General features: G+C 47.9%; 7 protein-coding genes across 7 annotated transcripts; 3 read left to right on the top strand and 4 right to left on the bottom strand.

Moving 5' to 3' along the window:
• On the bottom strand, nucleotides 1-748 carry LOC114592891 (histone H2B 5-like). Its single transcript, XM_028721191.2, has one exon. It carries the CDS (start codon nucleotides 559-561, stop codon nucleotides 181-183), a length of 381 nt encoding a protein of 126 aa, XP_028577024.1. The 5' UTR covers nucleotides 562-748; the 3' UTR covers nucleotides 1-180.
• A 168-nt stretch (nucleotides 749-916) lies between these two features.
• LOC114592889 (histone H2A type 2-B) lies at nucleotides 917-1,571 on the top strand. Its single transcript, XM_028721189.2, has one exon. The coding sequence runs from the start codon at nucleotides 984-986 to the stop codon at nucleotides 1,371-1,373; it is 390 nt and encodes a 129-aa protein (XP_028577022.1). The 5' UTR covers nucleotides 917-983; the 3' UTR covers nucleotides 1,374-1,571.
• On the bottom strand, nucleotides 1,571-2,189 carry LOC114592772 (histone H4). Its single transcript, XM_077923727.1, has one exon. The coding sequence runs from the start codon at nucleotides 2,118-2,120 to the stop codon at nucleotides 1,809-1,811; it is 312 nt and encodes a 103-aa protein (XP_077779853.1). The 5' UTR covers nucleotides 2,121-2,189; the 3' UTR covers nucleotides 1,571-1,808.
• A 1,615-nt stretch (nucleotides 2,190-3,804) lies between these two features.
• Nucleotides 3,805-4,811, top strand: LOC114592888 (histone H2A type 2-C-like). Its single transcript, XM_028721188.2, has one exon. It carries the CDS (start codon nucleotides 3,837-3,839, stop codon nucleotides 4,224-4,226), a length of 390 nt encoding a protein of 129 aa, XP_028577021.1. The 5' UTR covers nucleotides 3,805-3,836; the 3' UTR covers nucleotides 4,227-4,811.
• A 2,951-nt stretch (nucleotides 4,812-7,762) lies between these two features.
• Nucleotides 7,763-11,660, bottom strand: LOC144326857 (histone H3). Its single transcript, XM_077923725.1, has one exon. The coding sequence runs from the start codon at nucleotides 11,109-11,111 to the stop codon at nucleotides 10,701-10,703; it is 411 nt and encodes a 136-aa protein (XP_077779851.1). The 5' UTR covers nucleotides 11,112-11,660; the 3' UTR covers nucleotides 7,763-10,700.
• A 107-nt stretch (nucleotides 11,661-11,767) lies between these two features.
• On the bottom strand, nucleotides 11,768-12,724 carry LOC114592887 (histone H2A type 2-C-like). Its single transcript, XM_028721186.2, has one exon. It carries the CDS (start codon nucleotides 12,667-12,669, stop codon nucleotides 12,280-12,282), a length of 390 nt encoding a protein of 129 aa, XP_028577019.1. The 5' UTR covers nucleotides 12,670-12,724; the 3' UTR covers nucleotides 11,768-12,279.
• Nucleotides 12,725-13,035: 311 nt separating this feature from the next.
• On the top strand, nucleotides 13,036-13,717 carry LOC114592890 (histone H2B 5). The gene has a single exon (XM_028721190.2). It carries the CDS (start codon nucleotides 13,130-13,132, stop codon nucleotides 13,508-13,510), a length of 381 nt encoding a protein of 126 aa, XP_028577023.1. The 5' UTR covers nucleotides 13,036-13,129; the 3' UTR covers nucleotides 13,511-13,717.
• Nucleotides 13,718-14,075: the final 358 nt, after the last annotated feature.

Here is a 14,075-nt window from a genome sequence, read left to right as displayed (position 1 = left end):
TTCTGGATAAATTTAAGAAGTCATTGCCTTTTATTGCTGGGGGGGGGACGGGGGACGCCAACGTGCCAGGTAAATATACTGCAGTTTGGAGACAAGTGACTCGCTCTCTTCTGAGAAAAGTGGGTGGCTCTTAAAAGAGCCTTTGGGTTCTGGGTGGCCTTTCTCAGCAGCAGAGTCCGCTTACTTGGAGCTGGTGTACTTGGTGACAGCCTTGGTGCCCTCCGAGACGGCGTGCTTGGCCAGCTCCCCCGGCAGCAAGAGGCGCACGGCCGTCTGGATCTCCCGGGAGGTGATGGTGGAGCGCTTGTTGTAATGAGCCAGGCGAGAAGCCTCTCCGGCGATGCGCTCGAAGATGTCGTTCACAAAGGAGTTCATGATGCTCATGGCCTTGGAGGAGATGCCGGTGTCGGGGTGGACCTGCTTCAGCACCTTGTAGACGTAGATGGAGTAGCTCTCCTTGCGGCTCTTGCGGCGCTTCTTGTCGCCCTTCTTCTGGGTCTTGGTCACCGCCTTCTTGGAGCCCTTCTTGGGAGCCGGAGCAGACTTGGCTGGCTCGGGCATTGTGCAGGAGGCCCCCCCTACTTTCTGTACCAGCAAAAAGAAGAAAAAAGCGAAGTGTGAAGCAGGCTAACTCATCCCAGCCCTGTATTTATAGTCTCCCTATGCAAATGAAGGGTTCCAATGCCGAACCTTTCCATTGGCTGAGGGCAGCATTTTGTAGCGCCGCCACTGCGCACGCACATGCAAATTAGAGCACTGCAAGCGCCGGCTTTTCATTGGGCGGCAGCTGCCTCTCCGCTCCCGATTGGCCGCCTTTAGAAATTGTCTTCTCATTGGCTCTGCTGTGCTGGTGACAGATCTGGCCAATCCGTAATTGCGCGTCCCTCGGCGAGGAGGGCATAAAAGGCGCCGGGGGTTCTTTTCTTCTTAATTGCAGTTTTATTTTTTGTTGCGCCTCTGAGCGGAGCTGAGTCAGTGTCGCCATGTCTGGCCGCGGCAAGCAAGGGGGGAAGGCGAGGGCCAAGGCGAAGTCGCGATCCTCGCGCGCCGGCCTCCAGTTCCCCGTGGGCCGCGTGCACCGCCTGCTCCGCAAAGGGAACTACGCCGAGCGGGTGGGCGCGGGAGCCCCGGTTTACCTGGCCGCGGTGCTGGAGTATCTCACGGCTGAAATACTGGAGCTGGCGGGCAACGCTGCCCGGGACAACAAGAAAACGAGGATCATTCCCCGTCACCTCCAGCTGGCGGTTCGCAACGATGAAGAATTGAACAAGCTGCTGGGAGGAGTCACTATTGCCCAGGGGGGAGTCTTGCCCAATATCCAGGCTGTTCTCCTCCCCAAGAAGACAGAGAGCCACAAGCCCAAAGGCAAATGAGGAAGAAGCGGGCTTTTTCACCTAACAAAATCTAAAACATCTGTGCATCACAAAAAGGCTCTTTTAAGAGCCACCCACAAATATCAAAAAAGGCTGAAAGAAATCACTACTAGTGAAAATGCGTTCGTAATGAAGTACCTTTTCCCCCCCTCCCCCCGCAAAAAAAGGGAAAGGAGCTTTTGAATTTTGGGGGGATGCACATAAATTTTGCTTCGCTGCACATGATCTGCAGTGTGATTTGGAAACGGGAGGTAAAAGAGCACTCTGACGTCTGGCAGCTACAACAAAGTATAAACCTAAGTGGCAGAAAGTTTGGTACATAAGGCTACTTTGTAACAGTAATACAACTCTTTGTTGAAAACGTGGATGGCCCTTAAAAGGGCCTTTTGAGTATTTTTTTGGTAACTGCTAATGCTACTGCGGCATTGCCTAATTTCAGCCGCCGAAACCGTACAGAGTGCGTCCCTGGCGCTTCAAGGCATAGACCACATCCATGGCAGTCACGGTCTTCCTCTTGGCGTGCTCCGTGTAAGTCACGGCATCGCGGATGACATTCTCCAGGAAAACCTTCAGCACGCCCCGGGTCTCCTCGTAGATCAGCCCAGAGATGCGCTTGACTCCTCCACGGCGAGCCAAGCGGCGAATCGCAGGCTTCGTGATGCCCTGGATGTTATCGCGCAGCACCTTGCGGTGGCGCTTGGCGCCCCCTTTCCCGAGCCCCTTCCCTCCTTTGCCGCGACCCGACATCTTAGAGCTTCAAAGACCTTGCGAATGAGAGCGACAGGCAGCAGTTTCACTTTATATAGTCTGAAAGCCGACCTGAAGGAAAACTTTGAGCGGGGGACGAGGACGAGCGGGGAGTGAACGCAGGAGCGTATACTGTTACAACAACGCTATAGGGCAATGCTAAGTCAGCTTCTCCAATAAAACGCAGCAGTATTTCAAAACAGCCAGTAATAAATTAGCTGCAACAATTTAACTGAGAGAGCGCGCTGGCGCCTTCCCTGCTTTTGAGCAGGCGTAGAAAGGTATTCTTATGACGTGCAATTCACTCGCTTCCCCTTCATTTCTGTGTAGGGTCCCTGAAAACTCTGACCACTAGCCGGACAATGGTACAATATGAGCATATGAAAGCTGTTTTGTAATGTCATCCTATTGGACCATCAAGTGTTGGAATACAACTCAGCTTGCGCTTGAGGTTGATGTACTGTACCTACATGAGAGGGCATGGGCAACTCTAGTCTAGTCTGCCCTTTAACCCATGATGACCTTTCTTCAGGCTTGAGGGATACTCTTAAGGTTGCTTCCTTCATTACCTAATTCCTTTCTTCTTCATCCTCACGTCAGTAGGAGGAGGAAATTTTTGTGTTTTTCCTGCAGAGATGTGACACCAAGCATGGCTTGCTGCATTCCCAAACTGAGGTAGTTAGAACTAGGACATTTCCTGTAAAAAATGTATTTCCTGCACTAAACATAGCCCTGCCCCCAACGCCAAGGTAAAGCGGGCTCTTCCACCCAAGTTCTAGTGTAAAGTTCAACTTCTGCTGATGGAACTTAATCGTCGACACGGACGGAGTTCCGCCTCCTCGTTCAGAGTAATGTTGGCGATCTAAATAAATAATTAAAAAATTGTCCAGTAGCACCTATTTTATTTATTTCGACTGCGTCAGACCAACACGGCTACCTACCTGAATCTAGAATCATGGCTGGCGATCTTGTTTGAATGTGACCCCCTATTTCCCAGAACCCATACACTCTCAATCAGGTTCTACATGCTGGATCTGCTTGGACACACTGCAGACCTTTGCCCCCCAAGCTAAGCTCCAGCAGCGTGGAGCGGAGCTTCATCAGGCACGTCTATTCCGCACATCTCTGGGACCTGCGTGTTAAGGGCGAGAAATAAAATAAACAATGATTATGATAATAATTCAAAGGATACATCTATAATTGACCAGCTGTCCACGAGACCAAAGCTGACACATTAACTCTCGGGCGAAATTTAGCGCGCGCACGACAGAAACAAGCTCTTCCTTATGGCACAATTTAAATTATTTCATTCATCAAAGCACACCTCAACCTCACGCATTAGAAACACTCCCACCCCTTCTGTCAGACGACTGTAAGAAGAAGCCGCGGAAGCTCGGAGTGGGGAGCTGTTATGCCCCAACTTTTCGATTGGCTGCGAGGGCTCTTAAGCTCATCCCCATTTGGGCGCGCACATGCAAATGATGAGCCTGTGATTCCCCACTTTCAATTGGATGAACGCGTCGTCTCCCCCTCAGGTTGGTGCAGACTTAGAAATCTTTTTCCCAATTGGTTTATTTTTTTTAACTCCATCTCCAGCCAATCAGAAGCGTCATTTTCGAGCCTCTCGGAAGGTATAAAAGCCCCTCGCCGGCTTTGCCTCCCGTAGTTGGCTCGCTTTCTTGGGAGAGGAAGTTGTGTGGATTCAGCGACGACAGCATGTCTGGCCGCGGCAAGCAGGGAGGCAAGGCGAGGGCCAAGGCCAAGTCGCGCTCTTCGCGGGCCGGCCTGCAGTTCCCCGTGGGCCGCGTGCACCGCCTGCTGCGCAAGGGCAACTACGCCGAGCGGGTGGGCGCCGGCGCGCCCGTCTACTTGGCGGCCGTGCTCGAGTACCTGACGGCCGAGATCCTCGAGCTGGCCGGCAACGCCGCTCGCGACAACAAGAAGACCCGCATCATCCCCCGCCACCTGCAGCTGGCCATCCGCAACGACGAGGAGCTCAACAAGCTGCTCGGCAAAGTCACCATCGCCCAGGGCGGCGTCCTGCCCAACATCCAAGCCGTCCTCTTGCCCAAGAAGACCGAGAGCCACAAGGCCAAAGGGAAGTGAAGCTGCTCTTCTGGGCCTCGCAGTTCTCCTTGAAACTGAACCAAAGGCTCTTTTCAGAGCCACCCACACCTTCCAGAAAAGAGCTGGCAATCGCCTGGTTGCTGTTGCCTCAATCCTTTCTTGCTTTCCCCTTTGCTACAGTTTGTAGAAATGGAGGCCATATGACATGTGTGCTTTCAAATCATTTATCATTAGTTTTATTTGTTGGTGATATTCATGGTTATCAAAGTTGGCAATTATGTCTTTGATCTACTGCACTTAGTTTAAATTACAGCTGTATTGTCATGGTTCCTATTTGGATAAGCTCCTGAGCCTGACAAACTAAACCAAAACATAATGTGTGGTGCTGGGAATGTGATAGCTTGTCAGTTTGGACATGTTGCAGTCAACTTCAGCACGTGAAGCACCCAAACACTTGGCTCCCAAACTGTCTCAAAGTGTAAAAACAAGAATAATAAGCACTATAAATCTAGATTAAGGTAGGTAGCCGTGATGGTCTGGTGCAGCCAAAATAAATAAATAAATAAAAATTGTCCAGTAGCAACTTAGAGACCAACTTAAGTTTGTTCCAGGTATAAGTTTATGTGTGCATGCATTTCAGGTATCTGAAGAAGTGTGCATGCACACGAAAGCTTATACCCAGAACAAACTTACTGTAGTTGGTCTCTAAAGCACAATAAAGATTTTCTAAAAGTTGCTTGTCATTAAAAACTAGGTATGGAGTTTGCTGTTGGTGAGCAATTCTTCCCCTAGCACAGGTGTTACTTTCCTGCCATTGGGGGAGCTTTTTCCAATTTTCTAGCTTGGGGATAGTGAAATGGAAGATGAAAAAACATGCTTGGGCTGCAGCCATCTCTGTGTTGGCAGGGATCCTGTGTATGTCCCCCCCCCCCCATGTCTGATTCCTGCCTCCATAATGTTTTCAACTAGATCCCCCTTCCTTTGGAGGATCTAGTCTGACAGCACGCTTCTGAGTGCTCTTGTCTTAACATACAAATTATACTGCTGCAAGATCATCACATGGATGATGTATTTACAACAATTATATCCTATGCTTAGGCTTTGAGTCATAAATTTTAATAAGCTGGAAAGGCAAAGAACTTAGAGGTGCACCCCACCCCACCCCGTAACCAAATATATGGCAGAGGGCCTTGGGGAAATGAGTATAGCATGAAAGAGCAGAATACTACCGTATTTTACCTTATGTCAGGGAAGGTGCTGTTTATGGTGTAGCCTAGAGAGGCCTTTTGAATTAATGTGACGTGATGCACATATCTAAGTTGAGTCCAAAATTCAGCTGTGGATATGGGCAGTAGATTTGGGAAGAAGTGCAGTAACGGTATTCTACCAGGTGACCTGTTGGAGCCTTTAGGACATATCAAACTTATTTTACTGCTTTGTTGTGGGGACTGGCCAGATGGGAATTGGGGAAGAAGAAGCACAAACAATAATTTATCAAGCAAAAGAATCCATTTTAAAAATCAGAGCTGCTCTTCAAAACACAGGAAGGAAAATTGAGAAAAACACACACATCATAAAGTCAGCAATTGTGCAAATATTACTTGTTGTTTTACATTTAGTGGTATGGGTAGCAGATGCAAGAGGAAGCCAAAGGCTCTTGCCCTGTCCAAATGGGTGTGGCAGGAGAGGTGCAGGGATGGAAGAAGCTCCACTATCAGAAAACTGCCCCTCTCCTTGACAACTCTTTTGTCCATCAACTTTGGTCACCATACTCTGTTGCCATGGGTGCCTTTAAGCCCTCACACTGGACCTCAGATATACAGTGGTACCTCAGGTTAAGTACCGGTACTTAATTTGTTCCAGAGGTCCGTTCTTAACCTGAGGTACCACTTTAGCTAATGGGGCCTCCCACTGCCGCCGCACCACCGGAGCACGATTTCTGTTCTCATCCTGAAGCAAAGTTCTTAACCCGAGGTAATATTTCTGGGTTAGTGGAGTCTGTAACCTGAAGCGTATGTAACCCAAGGTATCACTGTATAGCATCTGCAGATGAACAGAGGCAGAGGCACTAAAGGAAAGTGAATGAATGGAGAATCCCCATCTCCCATGTATCTGTGGAGTTTTACACACATTCAAAAGTTGCCAATTCAGCCAAAGTACACCCTGCCATCAGTAGAGAATAAATACCATTTAGATTTGCAGAACTGGCACTTGCAAAGTGTTTCCTCTGCACTTGCAGGAAACCAGTTACTTAGTGTGGCAGCTCCTACACTCTGGAACTGACTGCCCATTGACATTAGGCAGATGCTGTCTTTGTATTGTTTTCAGTGCCTCCTAAGAACCTTTCAGTTTCAGCAAGACTATCTAGGCATGTGATTTTTAAAGTATAACAGCTGTGCAGTTACTGGTTTTAATTTTTAGTGTAACTTGTTTCTAATGATTTTAACAATATTTTAATGAAGAATTTCAATTGTCTTTTGTTCAATCTAATCTAGCTTTCCCGAACCTCGTCCCCTCTGGACATTCTGGATGGCAGCTCCTGTTATCTGCAGCTGTCTGCTCTGCACATAAGGTGGATTCAAGCACTGACAAAACCATTGTACTGACATGGGAAAACTAACTTTTGTAAATTGAACTAAACAATTTGTTTTCTAAAAATGATGTTTTAAAACTTGTCTCATCACGTATTTGAATATGATCTACTGCACCCTCTGGAGAGTTTATTTCAGGTGTGCGTCAGAAGGTAGTGGCCCAGTTAACAATGCAAGATCAGTCTTAAAGTGAGCTCCTAGTTGTGTACTCCTGGCCTAAGAATCCAAAGAGACCTGGAATAGGAGGCTGAAACATTAAGCTCTGTACTGCATGTGCACACACATTAACAGCAAAAGCAATCTCTCTAAGGTGCTACTGGACAATTTTTTAATTTATCCAGATAGAGAGTGAGATAGTAATTTTCTACCCACAAATCTCAGCAAATGAGAGTAGTTAGGAAAGTACTGAATTGATATCTTAGGGTGTTTATGCAAGGGCATGTATTCAGTTGAAGAGTAGCAGAAAAGGGTTCCAAATGTACTCAAGCAGCCAGTATCTGCCAGCTTCCACCATCTTATTTGGTTTCAAAACAGTAATTATATCCTAGCCAACAATTATGCAGTCCCATGTGATTCTCCGTTTAACACAGGATGTCTCTAATGGGATGTTTTTGATCTTGATTTCTGGTTCTTCAAACACAAGAAATGCAAAGAGCAAGGAAAGAGGCTGTTGCAAATTCTCTGGATTAAAGAGCAGTTCCTTTCTCAAGCTACCAAGCAAGGCTTGGCCTAAGTGGAAATTTAGTGACCAAAAATGGTAGACTGAAGTGGCCCTCTGGGTCTTCTAGTTGCCAGAGCAGTCTCCAGATTTCCAAGGCCTTGGGTGCCCGCGTCACAGACTGAAGCAGTGGTTTGTCTTTGAAATAAATAATTCCTTCCCCAAGGGAGTCCCTGCCCTGCCTCATAAGGAGGACTGGGACCTCGGAAGGAGCGCGGTTGTGGAGGCTCCTTACCGGTCGGGAAATGTCAGAGACCACACCAGGATTGGTGAAAAAACAAAGTCTGATCTTTATTGAAAGAACAGGAAAAAACAAAACTGTTGAAACAGGGTCCCCCCTCACGCCATAAAAACGGAGTGAGAACCTCAAACAAAGGGCTGCTTTGACTCTTATACCTTTTGGTTTCCATACAGATCAATAACAGCAGAGGTGGTGGGAAGAGACCTGAATGGGGAGAAGAGGGGGTTCACATAAGGTAAGTAGGATGTTGTAAGATCTTGGGAGGTGTCAATTTTCCTGGAGGGCTGGAATAACATGTGTTGAGCTTCTTCTGGATCTGGTTAATGGCTGTTCCTTTATCTACAGGAAAGCTTTCCGTAGCTGCTAATAATCAGTATGCAGTTCGTGAGGCTGGATGTTCGGGAAATGGCTTCAATGTTAATGTGAGATCCTGCTCTGCATTGCTATCAATTCGAGTGTGATAGTCTCTGTGATAGTCTCATGTTTGCATACTTATTGGAAAATAAAACTATTTTGGGTTGGACTCAGTAGATGGCAGTGTGGTGGAGAGTGTTTTGGCAGCTAGGATTGGATACATGCAGAAAATACAGCATAGTACAGCGTTTTGAGAAAAATACATTTCAGTAAAGATACATTCAAGGGAAAGATATACATTTCAGTAAGGATGCATGCAGTACTTTCAGATACATTCCTATACATTTCCGTAAGGATACATTTAGATACATTCTTAAGTCAATGAGAAAACACAGCAAAATGATACATTCTCAAACAATGCATTCTCCAAGGCACAGTTTATTTTTCTTGTGGGGTTTTAAGGCATAATACTATAACTTTGATATTGGTAGGGTCATTTTTCCTTTATTCCCCTCTCTGACCATGACTCTCTTACGACATCTTCAAGAAGCAAAAGAGCTTGCTATTCTATTCTCAAGGCAGCACCAGCAGCTGAAAGTTACTAAATATGTAGAATAGAACAGCACTGACCAAGAAGTGGATGAGCCACCTCTTAGTATATAGACCAACATCACTAGACCCTTGGGCTATTTTAACAGGGCAGACAAAGTATTGTTTAAGACAGGCATAGGTAACCTCGGCCCGCCAGATGTTTTGGGACTCAATTCCCAACATCCCTGACCACTAGTCCTGTTAGCTAGGGATCATGGGAGTTGGCAGGCCAAACATCTGGCAGGCCAAGGTTGCCTATGCCTGATCTAAGAGCTTTCTTATCCTTCTTTCTTTTAAAGATTTGTCTTCCACTACCTTTTAGCACTGACGTATTGTTCTGCCACAATCTCTTCCCCCATTTCACAAGTTTTCTTCACTTGCCAAAGAGGCTTCCATTTTCCTGCCTCTGTCAAGGGTGGTGCCTGTGCTTTTGTTTCCAGCAAACATTGCTGCAAGCTCCAGATCTGGAAAAAATCCCTATCAGAGGAGTTGCCTGATGCTGCCTCCCCTGAGTTTTAATGGCCATGTGGGCATTGGGAATGCTGCAAAGGGCAGACTGCTGATGAGCTGGCTGGCTCATCAAGACACCCAAAGCACTCCTTGGTCATTTCAGAAGTAACAAGGTAGGCATGTAGCAAGCTCTGCACCCCACCCTTTAAAATTTCATCCATTTTTTTATTTTCCCCTGTAATCTTCAATGGAATTTAATTTCTTTTCTCATCTATTTATAAGAATATTTCTAAACTGCCAGCTCATAAAAAATGTGACGGTGGGGTACGATGAAAGCATTGAGGGATCATAAAACTATAAAATATAGGGAAAAAAATGATTACCACAGAATCATAGAATTGTAGACTTGGGACCACAAGGGTCATCTAGTCCAACCACTGCAATGCTGAACACTTTTGCTCAATGTGGGGCTCAAACCCCTCGGGCGTGTGTGTTGAGATTCCTGCATTGCAGGGGGTTGGACTAGATGACCCTCAGGGTTCCTTCCAACTCTACAATTCCATGTTCTGCAGACACAAATGTGTTTTCTGAAAACCCTTGGTGAAATGAACATTTTCAGCAGGTAATGAAATACAGTATAGTATCAAAATTGCAGGTACATGTCTCCCTCAGCCTACTCATAGTTATAAGGAAACAGTAAGAAAGAAGCACTACATTTAGGAGAGTGTACACATGGACCATACCAGGTCACATCTCAACGAGGCATTGCTCCTGAGGAAGTGAGTGTGCTTGCCATCTACAATTTTTATAAACCAACATGTTCTTTGTAAAAAATGGAGTATTTATTCCCCTAACTGAAGCATTTGAGGCATGTAAAATATTTAAAACAAAAAAAAGACAATGGTGCCGATGTTCCTAGAGTGGAGCAAAGGTGTTATATGGTAAATTTCCCTCTCCCTCCTTGAAGTGTGCAGCAAGTGCCAATCAGCACCTGGATTACCTGACCTGGAATGGATCAGGCTGATCCAAAAACGAAGCCCATTGAAGTCAATGAATGCATGGCGCTGGACCCAAACAGTGCAAAAGAGACCTAGCGGAATCAAACCACAGAGCAGACGAAAAGACTCCTCTTTGCTTGGCTTTGAAATGCCAGCTTCTGGGTGCTTTTAACTGTTAGAAACTACGTTGCTGAATTAAATCAGGATCTTAAAATAAAGTCAATCCATTTCATTTCTCTAGAAATCCTGACCGGTTGCAACCAATGTACACCCATTCCTATTTAAAGCAGGGGATTTCCAGCTCAAAATTTCCACTAAGGCTGAAAGCCTACAGCCACTTACCCAGAAGTCTCAGCAGGACTTCCAAGTGAACATGCACGTGATCATACTGAACGTCAGGAAGGAGAACATCAATGGCCGATGCCCAAACGCTTGCCGACCCGCACCCGGATTGTGCAGTGCAAATATACTGGGTAGGAAGTAACGACAGCTCCTTTTTTTGTTATGTGGGTGGCCCTTAAAAGAGCCTTTGGGTTATTTCCAGCTGTGCTGTAGCGACTGGGAAGCAGCTCAAGCCCTCTCCCCACGGATACGACGTGCCAGCTGAATGTCTTTCGGCATAATGGTGACCCTTTTGGCGTGGATGGCACACAGGTTGGTATCTTCGAAGAGACCCACCAGGTAAGCCTCGCTAGCCTCCTGCAAGGCCATGACGGCAGAGCTCTGGAAGCGCAGGTCCGTCTTGAAGTCCTGGGCGATTTCTCTTACCAGGCGCTGGAAAGGCAGTTTGCGGATCAGGAGCTCTGTCGATTTCTGATAGCGGCGGATCTCCCGCAGGGCTACGGTGCCCGGCCGATAGCGATGGGGCTTCTTCACCCCACCCGTGGCCGGGGCGCTTTTCCGGGCAGCCTTGGTGGCCAGCTGCTTGCGAGGGGCTTTTCCTCCGGTGGACTTGCGGGCAGTCTGCTTGGTCCGTGCCATGGCTCTTCCTCAAACAGCGAGACAGCAGCTCGCTCCTGCAGGACGGATGCAAAGCGGGGGAGAGGACCTGGGAGCAGAGAATTTATAGGGAAATCCTCCTTCCCTGATTGGCCGAGAGCGCGAGCGTAGCGGCTCAGGGGTTTGAATTTCCCGGGCTTGGAAGGGATTGGAGGCCACCTCTGAGCTCTCGGTCCCCTCCCAGACCTTCTGCCTGAAAGGTGCTCCAGTTATATCGTGGATCCTAAGCACACGACCTATAAAATTACCATTTGGTCGGGGCGTGCGCGAATCCCGGCCTATCCTACTTCACAGTGTTGTTGTGAAAGTAAAGAACAACACATATCATGCGTGTGGAGTGAAACAGTGTTTAGCGGTAATCCCAGCTCCAATAGCGTGTATCTTAAAGTTGCTGCCGTGCCCGATTTGCGACCACAGGGCACCCCAACCCCCACCTAGTGTGACAACCGTTTTTGGATCAAAGAGAATTAAATTAGCAGCAGCTTTTGAGATGAGGAGCTGAATAGGCTTCTTTGAACTTAACAGGCAGAGGCAGTTATAGAGCTAAAAAACCCCGCGCTACGCAATGATTGGTTCAGAATCGTACCCCCTACCGACGAATCCTTTGATTTTACGGGGAGTCAGTAAAAATACCAGGGTTAAAGAGTAGTTTTTAATACTATGTGTCAGCTCCCGCGTTACACATACGTAATTCTTTCTCAGGCTGCATCAGAGCCAGATGCCTCGGAGCGAGGATTGCCTTGGCATGCCAATTCGTTTTCTAATATTTATATGTTCGAGTACCACAAGGTGTATTTTAGATATAAAATGGGGGCGGGTAACGACTGTGTGAACCAAGAGCTGTTCATCAGCGGGCATTATTGATATCCCGAACAGCCAATACTTCTCAACCACGGAAAGTACAACTAAAACAAGGCTCAGCTTCACCTAACTTGGTGGAATGGCAATTGTTCCTCGCGGATTTATGCGATTTAACCTTAAGAGGTAGGAATATTTTGAATCCCGTTCTAAGCACAAGACAACTTGCTTTCCAAAGTCACCAACAGCCTGGACTCAGCTCTTTTCAGGAAAACGTGGGTGGCTCTGAAAAGAGCCTTTGGGTTCAGCGTTCAGCGAGGGGTTTTTTTTCCCTTTGGGGGGCAGCCAAGGTTTACTTTCCTTTGGCCTTGTGGCTCTCGGTCTTCTTGGGCAAGAGGACGGCTTGGATGTTGGGCAGGACGCCGCCCTGGGCGATGGTGACTTTGCCGAGCAGCTTGTTGAGCTCCTCGTCGTTGCGGATGGCCAGCTGCAGGTGGCGGGGGATGATGCGGGTCTTCTTGTTGTCGCGAGCGGCGTTGCCGGCCAGCTCGAGGATCTCGGCCGTCAGGTACTCGAGCACGGCCGCCAAGTAGACGGGCGCGCCGGCGCCCACCCGCTCGGCGTAGTTGCCCTTGCGCAGCAGGCGGTGCACGCGGCCCACGGGGAACTGCAGGCCGGCCCGCGAAGAGCGCGACTTGGCCTTGGCCCTCGCCTTGCCTCCCTGCTTGCCGCGGCCAGACATGCTGTCGTCTCCGGCTCTCACGCACCACACACAGCGCGCACAATGCAAAAGCAGCACTGACGGGCGAGGGCCGAGGCGGGGGCCTTTTATGCCTTCCTGGAGCCTGCAAGTACCACTTCTTATTGGCTCATCAGGCGTCCTGCAGCCACAAGCCAATGAGAAAGCATATTTCTCGACCTGACCAATCACAGAAGTGGAAACGGCACTCTTCCAATAGGAACGGGAATATCACAGTCCTATGATTTGCATGTGCGTGCGCAGCGGAGATGATATCAGGAGGCGCGGCAGCCAATAGGAACATGTCAGCCCAGCAACCTTCATTTGCATAAAGGGCCTTTAAATAGAGGAAGGGCTGACACCGGCAGCGCCGCATTCCTCTTTGCAGTCCGCCGTGACCAGAGAAAGGTGGTTTCCGAGGGCTTCTTATTTCCTCCAGAGCGAAGACTTTATTTTTGCCAGAATGCCCGAGCCAGCCAAGTCTGCTCCGGCTCCCAAGAAGGGCTCCAAGAAGGCGGTGACCAAGACCCAGAAGAAGGGCGACAAGAAGCGCCGCAAGAGCCGCAAGGAGAGCTACTCCATCTACGTCTACAAGGTGCTGAAGCAGGTCCACCCCGACACCGGCATCTCCTCCAAGGCGATGGGCATCATGAACTCCTTTGTGAACGACATCTTCGAGCGCATCGCCGGAGAGGCTTCTCGCCTGGCTCATTACAACAAGCGCTCCACCATCACCTCCCGGGAGATCCAGACGGCCGTGCGCCTCTTGCTGCCGGGGGAGCTGGCCAAGCACGCCGTCTCGGAGGGCACCAAGGCTGTCACCAAGTACACCAGCTCCAAGTAAGCAGATCGTGCTGCTTAGCAAAGAACTCAATAACCCAAAGGCTCTTTTAAGAGCCACCCACTTTCTCACAAAAGAGCTTGAGTCATTTTTCATCCTGAGTTCCCATAAATGCTGACATTGCACACCAATTTTTATTAACTATTAAAACATACGTGGTGGTGCTCTAAAGACACTCTTTCCCCATGTAAAGTATTATGCCATACAGTATTTTGTGTTCTGTGATTCTTTCCCATATTGCATGAAACCAAGTTAGGTAGGGCAGCTTATGGGGAAAAAAACTACTTGTAGGTTAGAGTGGTGGCATAGCTCAATACACCTTGAGCAGGTGTGCTTCACAAGGCTATGCATAGTATTTTCAAAAACTTACAGAAGCTTTATACAGTAAACTTGAGTTTGTGGTGAATCAATAATATGCTAAGAATGTGCTTTGGATGATGGGAGCATAAACTTTGCAACAGAATAACTAGGCCTGGCGTTTACAATAGAGACTCCTAATTTCTGGACAAGCTTCTACAACTAATTTTTATGAGTAGCTAAAAGTGACATGTTTTAATTTAATGTATCA

Source organism: Podarcis muralis, chromosome 2 (genome assembly GCF_964188315.1).
Source record: "Podarcis muralis chromosome 2, rPodMur119.hap1.1, whole genome shotgun sequence".
Taxonomy (NCBI): Eukaryota; Metazoa; Chordata; class Lepidosauria; order Squamata; family Lacertidae; genus Podarcis; species Podarcis muralis.
This window is presented reverse-complemented; position numbering and strand designations above follow the sequence as displayed.